Source organism: Amblyomma mixtum, chromosome 10 (assembly GCF_055824585.1).
Source record: "Amblyomma mixtum isolate Tamu chromosome 10, ASM5582458v1, whole genome shotgun sequence".
Lineage (NCBI taxonomy): Eukaryota > Metazoa > Arthropoda > Arachnida > Ixodida > Ixodidae > Amblyomma > Amblyomma mixtum.
Genome location: NC_143021.1, coordinates 47,113,224 through 47,138,169, shown reverse-complemented (window position 1 = coordinate 47,138,169; position 24,946 = coordinate 47,113,224). Strand labels below are relative to the sequence as shown.

At 46.5% G+C, this 24,946-nt stretch overlaps 1 protein-coding gene across 19 annotated transcripts in view; it reads left to right on the top strand.

Annotated features, from left to right (window-relative positions):
- Positions 1-24,946, top strand: part of LOC149325704 (polyamine-transporting ATPase 13A3-like) — a 783,814-nt gene that overhangs the window by 401,884 nt on the left and 356,984 nt on the right. For all 19 annotated transcript variants that reach the window (XR_016286322.1, XR_016286321.1, XR_016286323.1 and 16 more), the window contains one exon: positions 7,235-7,388. Coding sequence is in view for 16 of the 19 variants with exons in the window: in XM_089563621.1 (XP_089419747.1) it covers positions 7,235-7,388 (154 nt within the window). In the remaining 3 variants the exon portion in view is untranslated. The remainder of the gene's footprint in view (positions 1-7,234; positions 7,389-24,946) is intronic.

Sequence of the window (24,946 nt, the reverse complement as noted above, 5' to 3'; positions counted from 1 at the left end):
CACATGGGATCTCACAGAACTTAAGAAAGACAGTAAAAAGAGTATGAATAAATGTTTTAATTTCAGCTCTGGATCGCTTGTCAAGCCCCTGCAAGCGCGTTAATCAAATGGGCCGTGAGCACACAGGATGCACCATAAACCATCGCGACCGGTTCGTTTCCTGTGCTCAGGGCGTTGTGTTATTCTATCCCCTTGTCTTGAAGCCATGCATACGTAGGCCAAACCGGCAGATGCCTTATTAAGAGATTGTCCGACCATAATTACAATGTGACGCAACGACTCTCAGGCCATCTGGGCATTCACTGCCGAGATTGTAAATGTGCCCCTGAGCTAGGTAACACGAGCGTGCTGCGCAGGTGCGATGACAAAACCACTCGTAAAATCACTGAAGCCGTGAAAATCGCGCATCTTAAAGAAAGTTGTGTCAGCACCCCCTCCGTTGCACAACATTGAAAGCAAAGTGCTCCAAAAACATGAGATTGAAGCCTGGCATGGGTTGGCTGCGTGCATCACTTGCAGGGTGTCGATGCATATGGTGAAGCTCTTTGCAGTAAGGAAACTGCCTCCTGCACAAAACAAGTTTTAAATCAGGAATGCTCGCCCGAGTGCTGTACTACAGTGAATTATACATTTTGCAATGATGAAAGGAGAGCATGGCATGCCCCGATGTCGTCATCACTGGCAGATTCCTGGCATAAGAGGGAGTTAAATGCGTATAAGAATTGTCTACTAAAGTAGCACCATGTGAAAGCTGCAACTTTAAACCAGTTACAAATAAGTATGCAGCAGAGCATAAGCATAAATAAGTCATTTCTGCGCTTGCTCAGACTCTTATTTTTTCCAACAATATGTGGTGAAATGCTTTAGATTGTATACAAGTAAGTGCCAACCACATATAAATGCCCTAAAAATCAGCAGAGGCATTTACACGTGCTGGATTGCCTACAATACATAAACATTGCATCATTTTAGTCAAATACAGCTCCAGAACAAAGTGTAAATGCCTCTCAAGAGCAAAAAAGGCCCTCCATAGAGTGGTGTCAAGAGACTGTCCTAGCACTGCAGTTAATCCGCCTGAACGGTAGTGAATAACCTTGCACCTGCCAGCCTCCTCAAATGTCACACTACTAGGTCACAGGGGATTATTTAACATAAGTAGAGCGCAGCTTGCGTTTTATCTCAAGCAAGCGAGCGAACTGTTCGTAAATGGCTATGTTTTCAGTAGCATATTATGAGGTACTAAAGTGCGCAGTCGTCGTGATCGGCGCAGTGCTGCGGAAAGTTCGAGCTCGCGTAGTGAATGCTGAATGGTGTACTGTTATCTCGAGGCGCCCATTTAGCGAGTACACGAACTATTTGGTAAAGAACCGCCAGAAAAACGCAAGCAGCAGATATCGTATTCAACAGCCACAGAGCCGAATAAGACGCGCACGGATGGGCGGGTGGATGGATGGATGGTAGTGGCTTAACCCTTCGTATCGGGCGGTGGCTTGCGCCTCCTAGCCTAGAATTCCCCCCCCCCCCCCCCCCCCCCCCCCTCTTTTTTAATTTGCATTTTAATCTGTGTAATTTGACCATTTTTCATAAAGTTACTCCTCCCTTGACCTCTTCCACGGGCTGGCCGAAGCGATGGCGATTGCCATTGGAGGATCCAGACTGAGCTCGAGTGTCGAAGGCGCTCAAAAATTTCGAATGTCGAATCGAACGACATCAGTGCCGTTGAAAAACTTTCCTCTGGCAGCGCAAGTTCAGCATTTGAAACGCACGTGTAGAAACTTTTCAGACTGCGTTGACCCGTGCAACACTATTTTGGCCCAAAGTAAAATCAGTGTTAAATCTTACAAAATAAGCATAATTACTCCATTACTTGCACCTGCATGAATAAACGTCAATAAAAATAAAAAAATACAACGTACACTTATGACCCTTTCTTAGACGAGAAACGAATTTGAAAATCCCGCGCTCTTTGACGTACTCCTCCGCTAACCAATCGCGTACTTCTCTGGCCTAAAATTTCCCGCGCTCACTCACTCGGTTCTTTTAGGTGTGCCAATCTTCAGACAAAGCAAAATTTGTGCATTTTCCCGCAAACTATTGCACTCTTTCGTGTTTCCCGCTAGTGTTCCTCTCTCTTCCGCGCGCGGTGCACCTTCTGTGAGACCCAGTAAAGCAGCAGTGACGCATAGGCGGTAAAGCGGCTGTGGTGGGCACGCTATTCGAAATAATAGCATTCGCTCTCCACGCAAACGCAGGCTTGCTCTTGATTCTTTGCAAGTGCGTTAGGACGCTCAAAACTAGGTGGGGGGACTGCTAGTCTTGAGATCTGTAGTGGTAACTAAAGCTACCCGCCCACTCAAAATTTTCCAAGGTCCTCCGGCGATTTATCTTCACTGCCCGTTTCAACAGCAGTACAAGCCCACAACAATACTCCCAAGAGACTACAAAAAGCGTATCGTTCATGCCGGTAAAAATGTGCACCACTCACCTTGTGTGCGAACGGTCTGATCGGTGAAAATCACGGACACAGCACGCCGGTATTATCCTATAAATAGCTCACCGCGCATCACGTCCATGCCGTCAATGGATGAATGCAGGACCGCAACAAATAGAAATGCTTCTCATCCTGCGCGCTAATATTACGCGTAGAAACATTTTGACGCTTAAAATATGTAACTTGATTGATGAAAGCTGGCAAAGGTTTTTCGGATCACTTTTTTTGTGTAACAGCGGTGCTCACGTCACCAACGTTCGGTGAAATGGGGGTGTTGCGGCTCCAAAAACAGAAAATTACTTTCTTATGCGTGAACGTGTTTCTGTTAAGGGACAAAACAGATGTTCTCTTTATGTCAACAGAAAATTCCGTAAAAATACTTGTCATTTCACACACATTTCTTACAGTGTACAGAAATAGTTACCTAACTTAACATTACCCACTTAACTGACCTATTAACTAATAATTTTTTTATCTCTCACGATGATTTTCGAAATCGGACTTTCGAAATAACATTCAAAAGCTGCGCCCATCTTCGATTTTGAAATCGAAGATGGGCGCAGTTTTTAAATGTTATTTTTCGAGAACTTGGTTCGTGTAATCGAACGCTGGAAATGCGCACCCGAAATCTTGTTAAGTTGTCTATTCCGCGTGGCACATTTATATGACGACCTCGATCGCACTTCTGTTGCCGCAAATGCAGACGGTGTTTGTGCATTTCAGCACTCGCAAGCAGTTCGTGTGACTTGGGCGACGATACGGCGCTCAGTAAGTGTGCAACGTGGGAAAGCCAGCTGAGCGAGCTCTACTTTGCGAAACTTCGACCTCTAATTTTTCAACCACACTGCCGCAAATAACTTAAGAAACACCCCTCACCATCGAAGTCTAGAGCCTTGAATTTGTACGTATATTGTTCTTCCTAAAGTCAAAAATAAAAAGTTTACTAGTTAATTTTATTTAATGAAAGGTCTAAATTTTGAGCTTCATCACATACCTCTCACTAGTGCACTGCACGGGCTCGGGCCAGCCCGAAAACCCGGGCCCGGCCCGGCCCGCGGGCCGGGCCGGGCCGGAACATGATTTATTATGCCGGGCCTGGGCCGGGCCCGGGCCTGAAGTTGCGGGCCCGGGCCGGGCTCGGGCTTAAAGCTGCGAGCCCGAGCCAGGCTTGGGTCCGTACAGAAACGGCTGGTGTCCGACTTTTGGTTCACTATTGCAGAGTGAAGTACACAACTGCGGCATTGAAGCAGCGACACGGATGAGCTACGAGTTATAGTACGCGCTGAGAGAAAACTAAGCTTTATTCACTGGCTTATTTATTTCCTTATTTCCACGCCGCGGTGTGTAAGAGTAAAATGCAACCGGCCTTAATTGGCCATTGATCGTTAGTCATCCGAAAACATACCTATACACTATTAGAAATGCATTCGTTATAAACATATTAGTTTAGGATGCTTGTAGTCTTCAAGCACATACCGTGAAATACTCAAGCCTTCTAGCTTTTCTTTTCTGCTGAAAGGCGATCAGTTCGGCTATGAGCTGAACGTGTAAGATCGCGTTCACTAAAAAAATGTCATCCTACTGCTTGCAAGGCAGTTTTAATATTTATACTTCGCCGGCGGCAGAATATAACTGATTAAAATCACGGGCAGCGCAAAGTAGACTACTACGCGTGTATGCAGCCCTTTTTATTTAACTCTCGGAACTTCCGAATTAATATTTGCCCACCTACACGAGATCACTCTCCAAAAGACGGGCCTGGCGAGCACTACTCTATACCATTTCCTTCTCGGTTAAAAAGAAGCAACTTTCAGGAAGCAAAACTGCTGTTTCAGAACCTTTGTCGGCCAGTTCCTTATCGGTCTAGTAGCAGTCTACTTGCTGAGAGTGAGCAGTATACCTCAAGCTTACTGTGAAACGGGCCGGGCCGGGCCCGGGCTGGGCTTCACTCCGGGATTCACGGGCCGGGCCGGGCTCGCTAGAGCGACAATTTAGCGGGCCCGGGCCGGGCCCGGGCTTGAAGCCGCGGGCCTGGGCCGGGCTCGGGCTCCAGGTCTCGGGCCAGGGCCGGGCTCGGGCCTCAGATTAAGGCCCGTGCAGTGCTCTACCTCTCACTCTCGCTGTACAATCCTCTCGCACAGACGGCACCTACATATCTCTTAAAGCTTTTAAAGTTAAATCTTTGAACAATTAAAACATTTGCTGAAGGTATGACTCTTCTAAACCTAGTTGCACAAAGCAAAAGGGGGCGATATCTGCGAGTGGTCAGATGTCGCTTGCTGACGACGTTGCAAGGTCCTCTGCATGCGAGTATGTTTTTGCAGGCTAGTTGGTGCCTAAGCATTGTGGGTTTTTTGCGCAAAAGACACGACAGAAAAGAAACGAGGTAGACAGGACAAGCGCTTGAACTAGAGATATAACTTGCGAGTATGTTTTTGCAGGCTAGTTGGTGCCTAAGCATTGTGTGTTTTTTGCGCAAAAGACACGACACAAAAGAAACGAGGTAGACAGGACAAGCGCTTGAACTAGAGATATAACTTGCGAGTATGTTTTTGCAGGCTAGTTGGTGTCTAAGCATTGTGGGTTTTTTGCGCAAAAGACGACACAAAAGAAACGAGGTAGACAGGACAGGTCTTTTGCGCAAAAAACCCACAATGCTTAGGCACCAACTAGCCTGCAAAAACATACTCGCAAGTTATATCTCTAGTTCAAGCGCTTGTCCTGTCTACCTCGTTTCTTTTGTGTCGTGTCTTTTGCGCAAAAAACACACAATCCTCTGCGTGACGTTCCCACATGGCGCAGCTTCCTCGGATCCATAGCAAAGCGTGCACTGCCCAGGTGAGCGGTGGGCTCCGCTTTGAACTGCGGCCAAGCGCACGACGAGTCACGTGGTCTGGCAGCGGGAGAGCGCATGCGCGCCGGCGGCGGAACCAACGCGGCGACCGACGCCACGTGGTCGAGCCAGCGCAGCTCCGGACCGGCTGACGGTCGCTGAAGATCAGAGCGAAGGAGTCGGCGAAACGTGGCTTAGTAAAGCTGCCGTTTTAAAATTCCCTTCAATAAAGAAGCCAGCAATTTTCTTTGCACTGACTGCATTTGAGGAGAGCGTGTATAACGCGTCCTTTAGCTGGCGCTATCGAACATCACATCGGTGATTAGCGAAAAAGTTTATGGCCGAAGTGCAAACTCTTTTCGTGAAAGAAGTGAGATTTCTTGAGAAAATTCAATTTCCAAACTCAAGAAACTTCCACAGTTGGTGTCAAATACATAACAGTAACCATATACACTGCCCAGTATCAGGTTGTTTCAGCTAAAACTTTATTATGACTAATAAAGCCACATCACTGTAATATTCAGGATAGCTAGCGGCAAGTACACCAGCCTCTATGATCTCGCTGAGCTGAAAAAGTGGTTTCTTTCGAAAAAATTGGATAGCACTCTAAAGACCTATGAGCTGGTTTAGATAGGCGTCATTGTGCACGCAGGTAGACCCGGCGCACTATAGAAGAGTAGAATCGCTGTACGGCAGGCAGCTGGGGTTTGATGCCCCAGCGGCCTGCGCCGGCAACGGAGAGAAAGAGAAAAGAAGACGAAGCAGTCGAAGCTCAGTTTTGCGCTCACGAACGCTTGACCACTGAGCTGCACCCTAGATTGTCGCCGTCCACATACACACATCATACATCTTGATGTGATAAACATCATAGCGAAAAAAATGCGGGACATTCTATGCATCCACTGTTTACTTTTGCCTTTCATGTTGCTGCTCTGAAACCATCAAAATATCTACATCAACGCAGCCGCAAGAAGATTTTCAGCAAGCGACTACTGGTGAAATTTGGAGCCAACAAATATCCTGAACTTTCTCCATGGAAAGGCAACAAAACGAGGAGAGAAAATATGCCTTCTTAGTTATGGGGCGTCTGCCGACCCCCTCATGACAAAAGCATGACTCATTTACCTTTACCTTTGCTACCTTTGCTATGAAATCTTTTAAAATGTAATTGTAATTTTAAAAATACGCTCGTATCTAATGGGTTAAGGACCTGCGGTTATCCTGCCTTCGCGTTACATGCCCTGCCCAAGCCAATTTCTTCGTATTAATGTCTACTTGACTGTCATTAACCACCGTTTGTTCCCTCACCCACTCTGCCCACTTCCGGTCTCTTAACTGCTTTGCCTGCTGGCTTAATACGCAGTTGTTGCCTTACTGCTGACGCCACAATGTCTCGTTCTCGTGTCTTAGAACACTCGGATACAAAAGAAGCGCGGGATAATACGCGTTATATATATTTTTGAACTACTTCCCTAACTTTCTGATCGTTGCACCTGATGTGTGTAACAGAGTATAGACGGCACAGCTGCTGGTCTTTACAGGGTGGGTGCAGGATTGCTGCGCCTTCCTTGGATCATCCATATGTTCATTAGTAAGGCTTTTTGACGGGCTAGTTGGTACATATTCATATTTGAAAGGCTGTGCGCTAAAAAGACGTTCACAGGAAAAAGGATAGAGACGACAGGAAAGAAGCGCATCTTTCCTTTCTTCTTTCCTTTCGTCTCTATCCTTTTTCCTGTGAACGTCTTTTTAGCGCACAGCCTTTCAAATCCATATGTTCCGTCGGGAGAGGTGCCAATCGACTCCGCCGTACTTCTCGCCAACTTGGCGCCATTCTGGCATTTCTGTCAGGGCCTCTCGATATATTGGCCATGCGGCGATGCTACGCTCCCATTCTCTTCGTTTCCCAGGTGCCGTACGAGGTGGGCATCATGCGGCAGTTCCCCTTCTCGTCGTCCCTGCAGCGCATGAGCGTCGTGTGCCGCACGCTGGGCGACCGCTCCATGGAGCTCTTTGCCAAGGGCGCCCCCGAAGCGCTGCACTGCCTCTGCGACCCCAAGTCAGGTGCGCTTCACTCCTATTCACGGGAATTCAACGGCTGTGGCATCCTTCGCGGGGGACGGGGTAGAGGGTACAGAGAGACTGGCACTGGTTGGCTTTCCAGCACTCTTATGAGCGCTAATTAAACTCCTCGGCACTTAAAAAACTCGAAGCTAGTCAAGCGACATGTCGCAAACATAATTCGGAGTGCTAGCATATCCTGCGAGCTCATGGTTCAGCACAGCCATGAGATGCAAGTCCGTAGGCCCAAAGAGTGCGGAAATCTAAATGAAGGAGTTGCTAACTTTAGTTATTAAAAGAAACATTGAAATTGTGACTGCGGGTGCAAGCAATAAAGAACCAAACGAGAAAAATGCTCTTCGTACCCTGATTTCAAAAACTCGTGAAATTTCTGACGGTCTTAAGGAGCTGGCAAGAAAATATCAAGTATTTTTATGGTGCACAGTGCCCCAGAAACTTACTAAACCATTGCGGAAGAGCAAGTGAGTTTTGGCGCAATGCAAATGTCATCGAAGATTTCATGAAACAGCTTGCTGATTTATCTGAAAGGAATCAGCGGCAAGATTTGAGAGTGAAGAGATCTAGCTTGAATCCGGCTGCAGCGCTGTGCAGGTGCCCGACAGAGGTGGTCAAGACATCGCAGTTTCTTATAAAGTATCCCTTACCAAGATGGTGTTGATATCACTGCCTTCCTACAGCGTTCAGAGCACTCGAAGCTACAAATTTTATTTATTTATTTATTTATTGGAAATACCTGCAGCGCCCGCAGGCATTATTGAAGGGGGGATACATAACAGAAGAATATGCAAAAAAAGAAAAAAGGAAGAAAAAGCAACACAACAAGGCAGGACACAACACGTACAAAATGAATGAATATGAAGAAAGAACCATGACAAGAAAGTGGAAAAAAAAGAAGCCAACTGCTCACTCATACATCCGATAGCAACGCGCGGAACAAATTCTGAACGGCACTCAACAATTTCATGGGTCAGGCGATTCCAGTCATGAATGGTAGATGGAAAAAATGCATTTTGATAAGTGTTAGTTTTGAATTTAATTTCTTTAATCTTCCATCCGTGGCCAAGTCTGTTCGACGGGAAATGCGGCGCAAGCAAATAATTATCTTGATATTTTTAGTTTTCGGTGAAAGATTTTGTACAACCTTTCTAACCGAGAGTTCGTACGGCGTTCCCATAACAGCTCCCATCCCAGCGTTAGTTTAATGTTAGTAACACTGCTGTTAAAATCGTAATTACTGGAGAGAAACCGAGCGGCAAAGTTCTGAATACGTTCAAGCATGTCGGTTAAATTTAACGTTCGGGGGTGCCAAACAACACAAGCATACTCCAATATTGGCCGAATATAGGTGAAATTAGTTTTTGTGTTGACGGTGTGCGTATATTATTGAAGGATTTGAATCAGGCTAAGGCTTGTGGCCCTGATGACATTCCTGCCGCAATTTTAAGGAATTGTGCGGATGCATTATGTCTGTATTTCACCCGGCTGTTCCAGAAGTCCCTTAATGAAACCTACTTGCCTGCTGATTGGAAGGTAGCGCGTGTCGTGCCCATACATAAGAGTGGTATGCGAAACTCCGTTCAGAACTACAGACCCGTTTCCTTAACTAGCATAACCTGTAAAATTATGGAGCATGTAATATATAGTTGCGTTATGGCCCATCTAACCAAACACAGTCTCCTATGCACTAGTCAACATGGTTTCAGGCGTGGATTTTCCTGAAGTACGCAGCTGTTAGAGTTTGTTTATGATTTAGCATCGGCAATCGATAAGCAACAAGTTGTCGACTGCGTTTTCTTGCATTTCCGTAAAGCATTTATGTTGTCACGTACAGTCTTCTTCTCTCCAAATTGAAAGCGTATAACCTGGATTGTAAAGCAATTGCGTGGATTGCAGAATATCTGTCGTTACGAAAACAGGCTGTTGTTCTGAACGGTATTTCTTCACAGTATGCACCAGTTACGTCGAGAGTTCCCCAAGGCTCAGTATTGGGACCACTTTTGTTTTTGCTGTATATTAGTGATATTTCAGTTGGCATACAGTCTTCATTCAGGATGTTTGTTGATGATTGTGTTGTTTACAGAGTAATAAATTCCACTTCTGATTCGCAAATCCTGCAAACTGATTTAGATACTGTAGCAGACTGGTGTGTACGCTGGGACATGTCCTTAAATAAACAAAACTGTTCACGTCGCCTTCACAAGAAAACGTACTAATCGTCCGTATAGGTATATAATTAATGATCTTCCTCTAAACATAAGCAAGTCATTTAAATATCTTGGCTTCCTTTTTACATCGGACTTACGATGGAATGAGCACATTAATTATATTGCGAATAAGGCAGCATCACGTTTGGGTTTTCTACGGCGGAATTTTAGCAATTTACCAAGTAACTTAATAATACAGCTGTATTTCAGTCATGTACGCTCCATACTTGATTATGGATGTGTTTGCTGGGACCCACACACATCTGAGTGTGTAGGAAAATTAGAGAAAATTCAGAATAGTGCTGTTAGACTTGTTCTTGGTAATTATAATCGGCAAGTTAGTATGACGGAAAGCAAACGAAAACTTAACTGGCAAGAGTTGAAGGACCGAAGAAGGTACATCAGACTGAAAGTTTTCCATGAGATTTATTATTCGAAAACTGTCATAAACCGCGAACAATATATCCAGGCACCTCATTATATATCAAAGCGACTGGGCCACTGCTTGAAGGTCAGGAAATTTTCTTGCAATGGTGGCGTCTTGCGTTATTCTTTTTTGTTAGAACTGTTAGGGACTGGAACAGTTTGCCATCGAGCATTGTATGTATCACATCTAATGAAGCAATTTTCCATGCACTGCAATAATTGTTTTATACCTATAATGAAGTCTGTACCCCCCTGCAGTAATGCCCTGCGGGGCGATGCAGGTAACTAATAAATAAAAATAAATAAATAAATATCAAAACTGCTTATTTATTTATTTATTTATTTGAACATACTGCAGGCCCTTTTCGGGCCCATGCAGGAGTGTTTACAATGCATCATTGATCATAGTAAAAACAAAAATTCAAAAATACAGAGATGTTCTCTGACCCAAACACAAAAATAGTAGAAGAGAATTAAACAGAAAAGTCAATTTTTTCGATATAATTAAGAAATAGTTCCACGGACGTACACTTCACCGCATCTTCAGGCAATTTATTCCAATGTGATATAGCATCTGGAAACAGGGAGATGGCAGATGGCATTTTAAGATGGCAGTATTAACTTTTAATACTACCATCTTAAAATTTCTTCTTGCAAAATTCAGCATGCCTAATAGAAACTGCTCGGCGTGCTCGTTCCAGGTGAGATTGGACGAAAAGTAAACGCCTAGGTATTTATAATAAGAAACTCTAGATGAGCGCCGGTCGTGTTGTCCTCTTTTCTTTGTCCTTCGTCTTAGCGCTGTTTTTTCCCCAGCTGTATGTACCAACTAGCTCAACTCTCCGTTTTATTGAAGCTCTAGAAAGAGAGAGAATATAGCGCAGAGCAGTACAGGTCACAAGAAGACAAGAACTTCATCTTGTGTCTTCCTGTGTCCTGTCCTACTCTGCGCTATATTCTCTCGCTATGATCATGCACCAACAAGCCCAAAAAGCTACGCTTTTAAACTCTAGAAAGTCGGCAGATAACATGGCAAATAACGCAATCGTCAGCATGTAAACATATTTTACAGGTCATATCTTTAGAAATGTCATTAATATAAACTAGGAACAGCAGAGGCCCTAAAACATACTTGGAAAAACAGCCCAATGAAAGACGACACAAAAAAAAGGACAAAACACCAGGAAGCCCAAGAATGTTTCAGACATCCTTCAGGAAGAGTGCCCACCACATGTAAGCGCTTTTTCGGTTGATGTGAAAGATCTGTACTATTCCTTGCCTCAGCGCTCTGTGACCGCGGAAGTCAGCCTTTGCATCGACCGCTTTAGCGTAACAAAGTTCCAAAACGCATGTGGAGTGGACGTTAGCAGGTTTTTAGAATTGCTAAGTTTTTACATGAAATCAACCTTTGTCACTATAGACATCAAGAGTTTTATCGAAAAACAAGGAGTCTGCATTGACTCAAGCATCGCTCCTGTACTGAGTGATTTACATCTAGCAAGTTATGACAGGCGTCTTCGAACTAAGCTCGATGACGCGCCCATTGTTAAGATAATGCGATATGTTGATGACTTTCTAATTTTATATCGCACTAATGATGCACAGCAAACGGCTGCGGAGATTTTTGACGTGTTCTGTTATGAACTTAATGAACTCCAATTGACTTTAGAGCTACCCTGTAATAATAGGCTCAGGTTTTTAGACATGGAACTGACAATTTCTAACTACCATATTTGTTGGGCATATTCGCCGCGGTCCAGGAAGAGCCGTTTTCCTTTCCGGTCCGCTCACTCGAAGATTGTTAAGCGCGGTATCCCCAAGGCATGCCTAAGAGCCGCACTGCAAAATCATGTCTGCATCAGACAAAAGACAGTTTCTACGCACAGGTAAACAGGCTATCTGCAGCAGGATACCCCACGAAGATGGTGTCAAATGTTGCTGAGTCCCTGCTTGCTGAAAGTCTCCGAAAGATCAAGCGCACCGATGCGGGTCTGGCAGAAAGAAAAAGAACAGTGTGCATCCCGTATGTGCACAATGTTTCGCACAATCTAAAGAAGATAGTGAGCAAAGGAGGCATTAGGCTGGTTTTTTCAGCCAAGAATATACTTAGCGGATTGTGCAAACGTGTTAATGAGGATGGAAGCGAAAAAGGCTGCCAGAGGAAGCATAAGCTGAAGTTTGTTCAGTGTCGTGTTGGCGTTGTTTACAAGCACCCGACCTCTTGTGGCAATTTCTAGATCGGGGAGAAGGGACGATGCATCAACGATAGACTGCGTGAACATGCAAAAGATATAGAGAACAAGTCTCGCAGAAACCATCTTGCTGTGCACAGTGCTGAGTGTGAAGATTGCGAAGCGCGTCTCAATCAGACCACTATCATTGCCGGTTATAAAGATGAGACCACAAGGCTCATTTCGGAGGCTTGCCATATCAAAAAGCTAGGTACCACCTGTATCAGCAGCCCATCGATAAATCTACTACCTAAGGAACTTGCGTATCTTTATCAGTGACGTGCATTTTTTAAGTAAAGTTGTGTGGTTGCGTGGTATCTTTCTCTCATGCTTATTTTGTGTTTTTACTCGTGTCATTTCTTTTATATGCTGCCTCACCTATAGCAATAAACCATTTGGTTGTTAGTCAGCGCTGGTGTTTTGTCCTTTTCTTGTGTGTCGTCTTTCATTGCGCTGTTTTTCCAATTCGTAAAACATGTACCAACCAGCCCGTATTTGCCCCCTCCTAAAACATACCCCTGCGGTACGCCCGAAGATTCAGGATCATAATCAGACTGGGACCCACTAATCAATGCACGTTGTTTACGTCCCTGCAGGTAACATTGAAGCCTGTTTAGAAGAGAAGTTGCAATCTTGAGTAAAGATAATTCAAAACAGTAGCAAATCATGAGGTACCAAATCAGACGCTTTCTTGAGATGTAAGAAAATACAATCCATTTGTAGACCTTTGCCAAATGATGAAAAAAGAGCTGCGTCGTGCACGAGTAACCTCATCTGAAACCATGCTGAGCTTGAGCGAAAAATTTATTTCTCTCGTGCGGTCAAACAGGCAGGTGCCTCAGCGAACGCTTGTTGGAACACGATAATTCTTTTCGAGGCTCCGGTTCGTCAAAACTGGCTGCACATTGCAAATCTTGCCCATGCACTCCGTACTTTGACAACACTGTTGTGCTGTATCGCCATAAAGAGCAACTAGTAGGGGAAGGAGTAGATGCGTATCATATCTGCACAGTAGTTGAGTCTGTGTGAGCAGCACTTCGATGGCCTTGTCTAAGCGCGAGATATATCCGTTGGAAAAGCGTGGGAATGAAGTGCATATTGCAACGGCGAACAACGACGAGGGACGAAGAGAGGAAAGCACAGGACAAGACGCGGAACTTCAACTAAGGTTTACAACAGGGAAACCACATTTATACAAGATTCGTAATCACCCCTGATAAACAGCCGACACATTCAAATTATACAGGCAGTGGGCGCGCGTGGCTCAAGTTAGCATCTAGATATACGAATTCTTTCTGGGAAAAAACAGCGCTAAGACGAAGGACAACGAAAAAGAGTACAACAGGACCCGGGCTGACTATCAACTGAAGGCTTTATTAGAAACAACATACAATATATACTCCATCGACGACCAAGAACGCATGGCAACACCAAAAGCTTAATGATACATCAATCACCTGGATCAAGATACTTCAGTTCGCAGTCATGAACTGTTACAGAGGGGATGCTCACGCACGAGTCACTGTTTTGTTGCCAAAAGGAGGTGCTAAACCTCCTGACTGGGTCTTGTCCTCGTCTGGGTACAGCAGCAGGAGCGGTATTGCATTATACAACAAAAAAGGCTGTCTTTGCCATCACTTACACAAGAGATGCATCATAAACAGTTCTTGTAAATATATACAGATAATAAAATAATAATACGCACTAAATCATATGCAAAAATGGTACAGAAATGCAATACATTAGGGTTGTTCGAACCGACATAACATTACTTCAAACGGAACCAGAAGTAAGCATTTTGTCGTCTAGGACACAACTTTAAACAAAAAGAAAGACGAACAGATGCGTTTAAAACCCATGGGCGTGGAACTATTTTTAGCAGCATCTATTACAAACGGATGAGAATTACACATCAACATGATTTGGTGCTCAATTGACTCTGTTCCGTAATTAGTACGAGGCCTATTTACAAAACAGAAGTCTGACGCAAGCTGTAACCAGTAGATCTATTTAGGTACGTGTTAAAAAAATTAATGTAAATTTTTTATTTCGTTTAAATAGACACACATATTTTAAGTTCATACATGGTTTTCACAGGGATCATTCGAGACTGTGTATTTGCCGAGCAACCATTTCTGTCGTCTCCTGCAGGTAAAAGTAACCGAGCTGCACGCGACTGCAGGACTGATGGTTTTTCTAAGTCACTTTTGTTACAAGTACCCCAGATAAGAAGACAATAACTGATGCGAGAATGGATAAGAGAGAAATACAACTGTCTTTTCCGCGAGAAAGGTATCAGATCTCGAAGCCGGGAAAGCATACCAATAGCTCTCGCTATCTTGACACGGGTCTGGTCTATGTGGTCGCTCCAGCCTAGGTTGTGATGGAATTTAACTCCTTGAAAGGAATGGGAGCTGACACGTTTAAGGTAGCAAGAGCCGTAGCGAAGCTTAAAATCGTAATCTATTGGCTTGTTTTTTGCACAAAAAAGCATAAATTTAGTTTTTTTCCCGTTGAGTTCAAGACTATTTAAGTTTAACCATACACTAAGATTTAATAGCCACGTGTTTGCAGTGTTTTCAAGTTCATTAAGATTTGTTCCAGAGAAGAATACATTCGTATCGTCTGCATATAATACTATATCATCAGTTTGAGGAATGTTAACTATATCAAGAAGAGCAAAGGGCCTAATATAGATCCTTGCGGTACACCATATTTTAGAGTCTTTGGGTTTGATTTATAGCCATGTAGGCATACGAACTGAAAACGCGACTCGTAACTGCGCATGAGTTGAAGTGCTCTTCCCCTAATTCCACATATTTCCAGTTTTCTTAAAAAAATATGAAGTTTGATGGAATCGAAGGCCTTGCGAAAATCTAGAAATATTCCAACGGTGTAGCGTTTATCCTCAATATTTTTAATTATTTTATTTTTTATTTGTACTAGGGCCATTTCAGTTGATCTTCCTTTCTGGAACCCGTACTGCTTTGTTGATATGATGTTTTTTGCAGCAAGAAAGTTGTAGATGCGTTTGTGTATGACACGTTCAATCCCTTTCGAAAAAAAGAGGCAAAACTGAAATCGGCCTATAATTGTTCAGGTCACTGTATGTTCCTCCCTTGTGAATGACGACGACACGAGCTATCTTCATTTTCGCAGGAAAGATTCCCGAAGCGAGTATGCGGTTGCAGATGTAAGCGAGCGGTTTTGAGATTAAGTGGGCAGTTTCTTTTATAGGTGCGGCTTTAATGTCGTTGTGGCCAGCTGCCGATCGGTTATCGAACGAGTTTATGATAGGTTTATCTCATTCTCACAAGTGGGCGTTACAAATGCACTTTCAAGCAGCGTCTGCCCTATGTATCTCTCTAGACTGCTGTGAGGCAATGAAAAAGATGAAAAGTTCCAGCACCTGCGTTAGCTAGATGATCATTGATAAGGTTAACTATCTTGAATAAACAGCGCGAACGAAGACGAGCACAAAAGACAAGAAAACGGACGACACAGCGCTGTGTCGTCCGTTTTCTTGTCTTTTGTGCTCCTCTTCGTTCGCGCTGTTTATTCAAGATGCTTAACCAACTAGCCCGCCAAAACGTGTTAACGCAACTTATTTCTTGTTCCTCGGGCGTTCCTACGGGGTATCTTCTTGACCCGCTTCGTGTTATCCCCCTTGTGGCTTCAGCAACATGCAATGCACGTTATTTCGGTTTTTGCAACTGGCGTAGGGTCATTCCTCCAGAGGTGGTGACCTTGTTTGGCTTCATTCGACCGTCCGTTGGTACAGCGCTGTGTCGTCCGTTTTCTTGTCTTTTGTGCTCGTCTTCGTTCGCGCTGTTTATTCAAGATGCTTAACCAATTAGCCCGCCAAAACGTGTTAAGGTTAACTGAGTTTTGCTCCGAATAAGTGGCTCCATTTATAACTAATTCAAATGTTATACCAGAAACGTGCGTAGCGTTTAGTTCATTGAATTGTTTCCATGTTTTTCGGGGGTTATCTGCGCACTTTTCGAACTTATGTTGATAAAATCTACACTTGGCTTTTTTTTTAAGTCAGAGCTAAGTTTGTTTCTGAACCGCTTGAATTCTTGCAGCTTTGCAATATCACGCGTCCGCAGAAACTGTTCGAACAGCTTATCCTTTTGTTTTATGCGCTTAAAAAGGTCATTCGTAATCCATTCTTTTCTTGCTTTCTTGTGCCGAACAATTGTTGTGAGTGGGAAAGCAGCATCGTAACAAATTTGTAATTCGGACATAAAAATATCGTAGAATACAGATGGATCGGGTTCCTTATATATGTTCGCCCAGTTCAAGTTTTCAACAAGTGAATGAATGGCATTTTTTCCGCCATTATTGATGATACGGATAGTATTATTTGTGCATTGTGTACGCGTGGCGATCGGTAATGCTGCAAAAATTGGTAGATGATCGCTCAATCCTGAACAAAGTACACCGGGGCAACTAGCAGTCTTAGAAAAATCTGTGAAACATAAGTCGATCAGCGTACTTGTATTCGATGTGACTCTCGTAGGCTGTTCAGTGACGTTCTCACAACCATTTTGAAGCATAATTTGAAGAATTTGAACTTTAGCAGGGTTATTAGAGTTAAGATCGATATTAAAGTCGCCTATGATCACTACATGCCTCTTCCGGGAATTGACAAAATCCATGAGTGATTCAATGTGGTTTAAAAAAATTTTACAGCGTGTCCTGGGGCGGTCGGTAGATGCATACGATGGCAATGTTTTTGCACATGATGGCAACAGTTTCAAGGTCGTCACACATGCAAGTAAAGTCCGCTATGGTATCATAGTGAAAACAGTCGCGGATAAATAGGGACAGACCTCCACCGCGTTTTTGCTCACGATAAACAGAAACGTGACTGTACCCGGAAAAATTCGTAACATCAGTGACACTTGAGAACCATGTTTCTGAAAAAGCCAAGAAATCAAAGGAACACTTAATTTAACAAAACTTCTGTTTGGGCTATATGGTGCATAGCTTATTTTAAAAATGAATTCCAGTGCACAACAACACACACACAAGAGAGGAAAGACACGGGACAGGCGCTAACAGGACATAGCGCCTGTCCTGTGTCTTTCCTCTCTTGTGTGTGTGTTGTTGTGCGTTTGAATTCATTTTTTTTTTAAAAGGAACGCTGTAGTTGTGAGAGGTATGTACCGACGTCAACTTGTTTGTTCCTCAGACTGTGTATTTAAATGAAAAAAATAAAGCCCCTTTTTACGAAAACACTTGTTACTTTTCACCAGATCATTGAACGAAGTTGTCGTGTGGTACGCCATCTTGATTTTTTGAAAACAAAATACCTGTCGTCACTGACCAAAAGAATTTTGCTCAGGTCATTTTCGGTTGCAATCCTGATAGCACTTGCTTTTGCTTCTTTTCTTACAAACACTTTACCCTCAGAAGTCCACACGAACTTGTAGTCATTTCCCTTTGCCCTTATCTTCGCCAGCCATAGCAATCGCCTGTTCATTGCTGTCAAGTTTTCATAGAAGCTGATGTTGATCAACTTTTCTTGGGCGCACTTGCGTGCTTCAAACCATTTGCGCCTGATGGCTCGGTTGGAAAACCTTACAATCACCACAGGCCTTCTGTCCCTTTTGGGGGTAAACGATGCACATGTTCAACGTTGCTATCGGATAAAGCAGGGAGCTCCAATTTTCGGGCAATCTTGATAATTTCAGCCCTGAGGTCTTCATTTTCGCTCAGCTCAAGCCCATGGATTTCAATGTTCTGGTGACGGCTATACTCTTCGAGTTCATTTAATTCTTGTTTTAGTGTTTGGAGAGTACTTTCACCGCTTCCACTCTCAAGAGCCTCCACTCGACGCCGCAAGTCGCCTATTTCTTTGTCCTGTCGTTGTAGGTTCACTTTTATGTCATCATAAGTGTCAGACAGAAGCTGTACTGACTTCTCGATGCTCAACACAGTTTCCTGCATGCTCATTAGCTTGTCTAATTTGGTCTCCAGTAGGAGCATGCCAGACAATTTTCTGCTTATTTCCGCTAGTTCTGCTTGGAAAGTTTCCAAGATATTCGCCGAATCGGTCTGTCCAGCTGCTTGCTTGCAAGCTGGGCATTTCGGCGCTTTCCTAGTGGTTTCTTTCATCATCCTAAACGATCGTTCGGTCACGCCGCTGCATTTTCCGATGTGGAAATTACAAGTGCAGTCGACGCACGTCATGAACGTGTCACCATCGGCAAAATTTGCATTGCAAGAGGAGCATGCGTCCTTCATGGTAAACAAGAGCAGAAACCAACATCCAATCCAACATCCAGAAACCAACATCCAATAGGCAATAACAGAAAACTGCAAAACAGCAAGAAGAGCAGTAGGGGCGGTCGCGAAAAAAAAAGAAAAGTGCTTAATTAATTGTCTATTACTAACCTGCAAGAATTCGATGACAGGTTTAGGCAGAGAACATGGAACTGCGCCACCGCCATTGCTGCTGCATCGCTGAATGAAGACGGAGGTCGCTTGTCGCCGATTTTATAGGAAGGTCCCGGCGCTTGAGTCCCCCCGTGACGGCTAGAGTTGATATCAGCAGTGTACTGATATGATGAACCAGGTTGTGGACGGCACTGTGCGAAAATTTCTGCAAGAATTCGATGACAGATTTAGGCAGAGAACATGGAACTGCGCCACCGCCACTGCAGCTGCATCGCTGAATGAAGACGGGGGTCGCTTGTCGCCGCTTTTATAGGAAGGTCCCGGCGCTTGGGTTCCCACGTGACGACCAGAGTTGATATCAGCAGTGTACTGATATTGTACAGACGGCAAGTGATGAAGAAAGGACTGCAGGACCGATGGCGATGATATGACTTAATGTCTGCGAGCCTAGCACGAGCGCTCCTGCCCAGGCCACTGCCCGCTTCGTCGTCATCTAGTCCGTCACATGACTCGGGGCCACGAAGCGATCGTCCCGATCGCGCGAACTAGAAGAATGCCACAGACGATGACAAGCAGGACGTGACGATGGGCGTGGCAGAATATATGAACAGAGAAGGGAAGATGAAGGGCTTCCCGTCACGATGAAAGAGATGATGAGCGGGTGAAGCCAGGTCCACGAAGACTGAGGAGCCACCGGTTTCTGGAAGTCAACGTCAAGGCCAGTGGACACACCCAACTTCAGGGGCCGGGGTAGTTGTTTCTGTGTGAGTGTCGGTAGTCAATGGATTCTCTGGTCAGTGGCGGAGGTCTCGGTTCAGTGGGGTCGTAGGTCGTTGGGTCTTCTAGGTTCTCATGTGGGTTCTCATGTGGGCGGTGAGTGGGGTCACAGGGCAGTTGCGGCGGTCTTTGTGTCGTCGTGTCTTCTGGTCGGGGCTTGGGGCGGGGCGGTGAAGAGCGGCGGCGTCGGGGCATACCTGGCAGGCTGGGGAAGCGCCGGGAGGTGCGAAGCCGTGAGCTCTCCACAGAAGACTTCGGTGTACAGCAGGCTCCTAAGCTCCGGGACCGGGATGAAGAAGGTACCCAGCACCTTACACCAAATGTTACGGGGGGTTAGCCCAGCGGCAGACGGGACAGGCCACAGTCAGACGGCACACCGAGCTAAATCACTCCAGCACAAACTGCAACGTCCTCGTCGTGGTCCACTGCCGAACGTCCCGAAACAACGTCGTCTTCGCCTAGCAACTATGCACCGTAACAATTTGATGAACCAGGTTGTGGACGGTACCGTGCGAAAATTTCTGCAAGAATTCGATTACAGGTTTAGGCAGAGAACATGGAACTGCGCCACCGCCACTTCTGCTGCATCGCTGAATCACCGCTACCATTTGGTATCTCCATGCGTACGTCTAGCATGGCACTCGCGTACCACGTGACTGGACTGGTTGCAATATTTTTGGGGCGGGTGAACGAACCTTCACCCGCCGCGTGGACTGGGAACCGCACGTTCCACGAAGCGTTTGGGGATGACTCCCGCCTCTCTCCGCGCCTTCCTGACGCTCGCTTGGCGCGCGGCTGGTGAGTGCTGTATGGCGCTGCCGCCCGAAAGCATGCGGGTAAAGCGCGCGAGGGATAGCACTGGATTCTGCCCGCCTTTTCACAGTCACATTCTCTGCGCCCGGCCCCTTATCGCGGAGCCACGGCCGCCATCCCAGGCGCATTCTGCAGATGGCTGCTAGCGAAGTTTGGCAAGTAAATCCGCCTGCACCACCTTGGCCTCGAGGATTGTAAAACAACGGGCCCACAAATATGTATTGGAGCGTGGATGGCACTCCGTGGTCATACACTCGACCTGATCTTGGTCGGTTTCCGTCAGAACTGTCCTCTTGTAGAGCTGCTGCATTGCGCCTTTGCACTTTAGGAGGCTTTCCTCTGGGTGTTGGGTGCGCAATGCGAGCTCCTACAGCACCCGGCGCTCGTAGTCAGGCGGCAGGAACTCGGCGCGGAAGCTGCCTTTGAAGTCCGCCATCGACTGTGAGGTCGGCTGGCAGCGCCTCCATCGATCCGCGCTTTCGACCAGTGCTATAGGCAGGCCCTGCCCTAGCATCACGTCATCTGGTGTGCGCAGAGCCGCCTGGAAGTCCACGAGTTGTTTCAAAATGTCATGGACTGATTTTGGGCCTGTGTACTCGAAAAAGGAGGGTATCTCCGCATTTATCCGCGGACGTGATACCGTCGCCAATGTGGCGGCTTTGTTGGCGCCAACCATCGAACCAAGCTGACGGGCTAATGCGGAAAACATATCCGTTACTAGCACCATTAGAGGAGCCGCGTCGAGAATTTGCGCGGGCTCTGCCACGTTCTCCGCCTCACTCCCGGGTTCAACGGTATCTAAAACCGCGGATTTATGTTTTATCCTCACATGGAGGCATAACTGTGTCAAACTGAAGAGAAGAGGCAAGAGTCTACCATACGCGCGACTGTTAGAAGCCCGAGTCAACTGTCTGATCGCAAAGGAAAACGACTCATGGCGACAACCAAGCGGACAAAGGCATTAAGAAGTCTATCTGGAAACCATGAAATATGCAACAGAAAACGCTCGAAAACTATAGAAACAACAGAAAGTCCCAGCACAATTTAGAACACTTGTAAGAGGGGATTGGGGCTCAATAGAACCTAGGTCACTCTGCAACGTCTAGCAAAGGTTCAGGCCAAGCGTTCGGGCGGCGAGTGAGCTTCACGCCAATGGATCGTCGTCGTCGTTCACCCACGCAGTCCATCACAGTGAGCGAGCGCTGCTGCTACAATTCAATTACCTCCCAGCGAAAAAGGAGGCATCCTGCCGACTTAGGAAGCAGACACGGCAGGCGGATCGTAGTACGGCTTGAGACGGTCAATGTGCCCTGTTCCACGGCCACGACAGCGTGCATCTTGGGGCGGCGAAAGCGATTTAATAATGTAGTTCACTGGAGAAGTCTGGCAGACCACACGGTACGGGCTGTGGTACTTTTAAATCAGTTTCGTGGAGAGACCGGGACAGGTTGGGGGTACCCAAAGCCACACGAGTGAGTCTCGGGTATAAGAGGGAAGCGGACTGGTAGGAGCGCGAAGGTGCTTCAGGTGATTCTGGTCTTGCGCTGTAAGAGAGCGGGCAAGTTGGCGGCATTCTTCAGCATAGGTCGCTGCTTGAGAAAGGGTAAGAGACTCGGACACAAAGGGTGATACGGAAGCACGGTATCCATGGTACAGGTTGGCTGGCAGCCTTAAGGAAGAAAGGAAGGAAAACAGTTGTGCTTTGTGGCAGTGTTGTAAGAATAGGTTACAAATGGGAGAATGCGGTGTTCAGTGGCAATATACATGGAGATCATGTCGCTCAATGTGCGATTGAAACGTTCAGTCATGCCATTAGTTTGAGGACGGTAGATTGTTGTTGAGCGGTGGACAGTGCGGTATTGGCGAAGTAAGGCTTCGACGGTGTCTGAGAGGAAGACAAAGCCGCGGTCCCTCAGAATTTCTTTAGAGGAACCATGGCGTAGGGCGAGATCATGCAAGATGAGTCACGCAGCGTCTTGCGCAGACGCGGATGGCAAGGATGAGGTTTCGGCGTAGCGGGTGAGGTGATCGACTGCCACTATGACCCAGCGGTGTCCATTCGGAATAATGGCAAGGGTCTCGTACAGATCGATGACAACGCGGTCCAACGAGCGCGTGGGGCGAGGCAAGGGCTGCATCAAAGCAATTGAACGGCGAAAAGGGGTTTTTGGCATTGGCATTCGGGGCAGGAGCGAACGTACTGTCGGATAGAATGGTACATCTCCCACCCGTAGAAACGAAGTCGAAGGCGCGTGTACGTCTCCAGCACACTGGCTTGAGCACGCTGGTTGACGGCGGTGAAAGAGGCGCCTATGTCGGAACGGAGGTGCCCGCGAATGACATAGAGCTCTTTGCGCCCATCCGGAAGGTAGTAGCGGAGGTAAAGGGGCGAGCTTGACGACGGAGAGTGCGGGTCGCAGGTTGCGGAGACGGGGTAGACAGGAAAGCGGGGAGGGAAGCCATCCAGGGGTCCTGGTGCTGTTCAAATGGCATGTCGGCAATATCAAAGGAAGCGGCATCAGTGATGGCGAAAGATGTGGGGTCTAAGTCACATGCATGGTAGAGACGACAGCCAACAGAGGGCATGGCGATCGCTAACGACCGGCAATGGGCGACCATATAGGTAAGATCGGAACTTTTCAAAAGCCCAAATGATTGCCAAGCAGTCTTTTTCTGGTCGGTATATTTCTGCTAGGCCTTTGTGAAAGTGCGGCTCGCATAAGCAACAACATGCTCGGCGAAGCCGGGTTCGTGCTGTGCGAGAATGGCGCCGACGCCCACGCCGCTTGCATCAGTGTGAATTTCAGTGTACAGGCTGGAATCGAAATGGCGGAGGATCGGAGGGGACACAAGCAGGCGCCGCAGCGTGGAGAGCGCCGCATCACAGTCTGGCGTCTAAGACGAAAGTTTCGGGTCGCCGGCAAGATGGTCAGTCAGAGGAGGAAAGATGGGAGTGAAATTGCGTACGAAGGGGCGAAAATAAGAGCACAGCCGACGAAGCTACGCAGCTCTGTCAATGAAGTGGGACGAAGGAACTCGGCGACTGCGTGCAGTTTTACGGGATCAGGAAGAACGCCTTCTTAGGAGACGACGTGGCCCAAGTTGCTATGCCGCCGGGCTGTGACGCAGCGCTTCTTCAAATTCATTTGCAAGCTGGCGTCGGTGAAACATTGCAGGGCACGCTCGAGGTGGTGCAGGAGGGACGAAAAGTATCGAGAAAAGATGAAGACATCGTCCAGGCAACAGAGACACTTGTGCCACTTGAATCCGCTGCGAACAGTTTCCATCATGCGCTCGAATGTGGCAGGCGCATTGAACAAGCCGAACACTATGACGTTAAATTCGTAGAGGCCGTCGGGCGTAACAAAGGCCGTCTTTGACCGGTCAGAAGCAGCCATGGGCACCTGCCAGTAGCTGGAACGACGAGTAGAAGTGCTCTGCTTCGTGAGGACATCATAGCTTTGGCAAAGCTGGATAACATCCGCTACTGTTTTTGCATTCCTGGCTTTCAGCATCTGGAACGTGTCGTCGGAGATACCTTTCAAGATGTTATTAACTTATCGGTCTCGGGCATTAAAGGGTTGATGCGTTTCCACAGGCGGAGAACATCTATATAACTCGTGAAAGTTTCGCTGGGGTGTTGAGCACGAGCGCGGAGGCGTTGTTTCCCGCGCAGTTTGCGCACAGCTGGGCGGCCGAATACCTCCGAGAAACTTGTCTTAAAGGTAGACCAGGTAGGCAAGTCGGCCTCATGATTGCAGAACCACAAGTTTGGTACGCCGAAAAGATAGAACACGACGTTACTGAGTGTGTAATAAGGGAGTAATTACTCATTGTCATCCACCCGAGCGCAGCCATACGGCTACAAAGGAAAGCTAAACAGCTTTCTCAGAAACTTCGTAGTTAAAGAAAAATTCGTCCTGGTCCGGGGTTCGAACCCAGGACCACCGCTTCACCGGAGCAGTCACTCTACCAATTGAGCTAACCAGGACGGCAAGCTTATGGTAGGGCGAGAGCGAATTGATCAATAACTCGAAGTGGGAACTGTGTTGGTCAAATGTTTAGGGGAATCCCCCAAGGTGGAGTAGATTTGTAATAAGGGAGTGGTGGCACCGTCCCACTTTTTGCCGGCGCTGAGGCGTTCGTAAGACGACAACCAGTCGTCAACATTGTGGTCGCCGGCACCGCTGAAGACGCTGGGAGCGCACTGCCGGAGCCCGCCAGAACAGAGGATGGTAGGTGAAGGGATGGGGGCTGCCTGGCTGGTGACTTCAGCCATAGCGGACGGCGAAGCTAAGGTGCGGCTACGGAGCTCCAGGATGAGAGGGGGAACATGCAGCTGCCTCCACCAAATGTAAGAGGGGGATGCGGCTCAGCAGAACCTAGGTAACTTTTCAACGTCCACCAAAGGTTCAGGCCAAGCATACGAGCTGCGATCAAGCTTCACGTTAAAACAGATGCTTTGGCAAGTTGGTAACTCATTTTCACCGGAATAGCCCGCACTAAGACACGGACACGAAGGAAGACACGACACACACGAGCGCTGACTTTCAACTGGTGTTTACTGTTTGGAACGAAGCATATATCCAGTTCCAACAACACAAGGAAAACAAACCATCCATTCATAGATTCATAGTCAATTCATGCATGTCGCACTGAACAAGGACGATAACAGCATTAT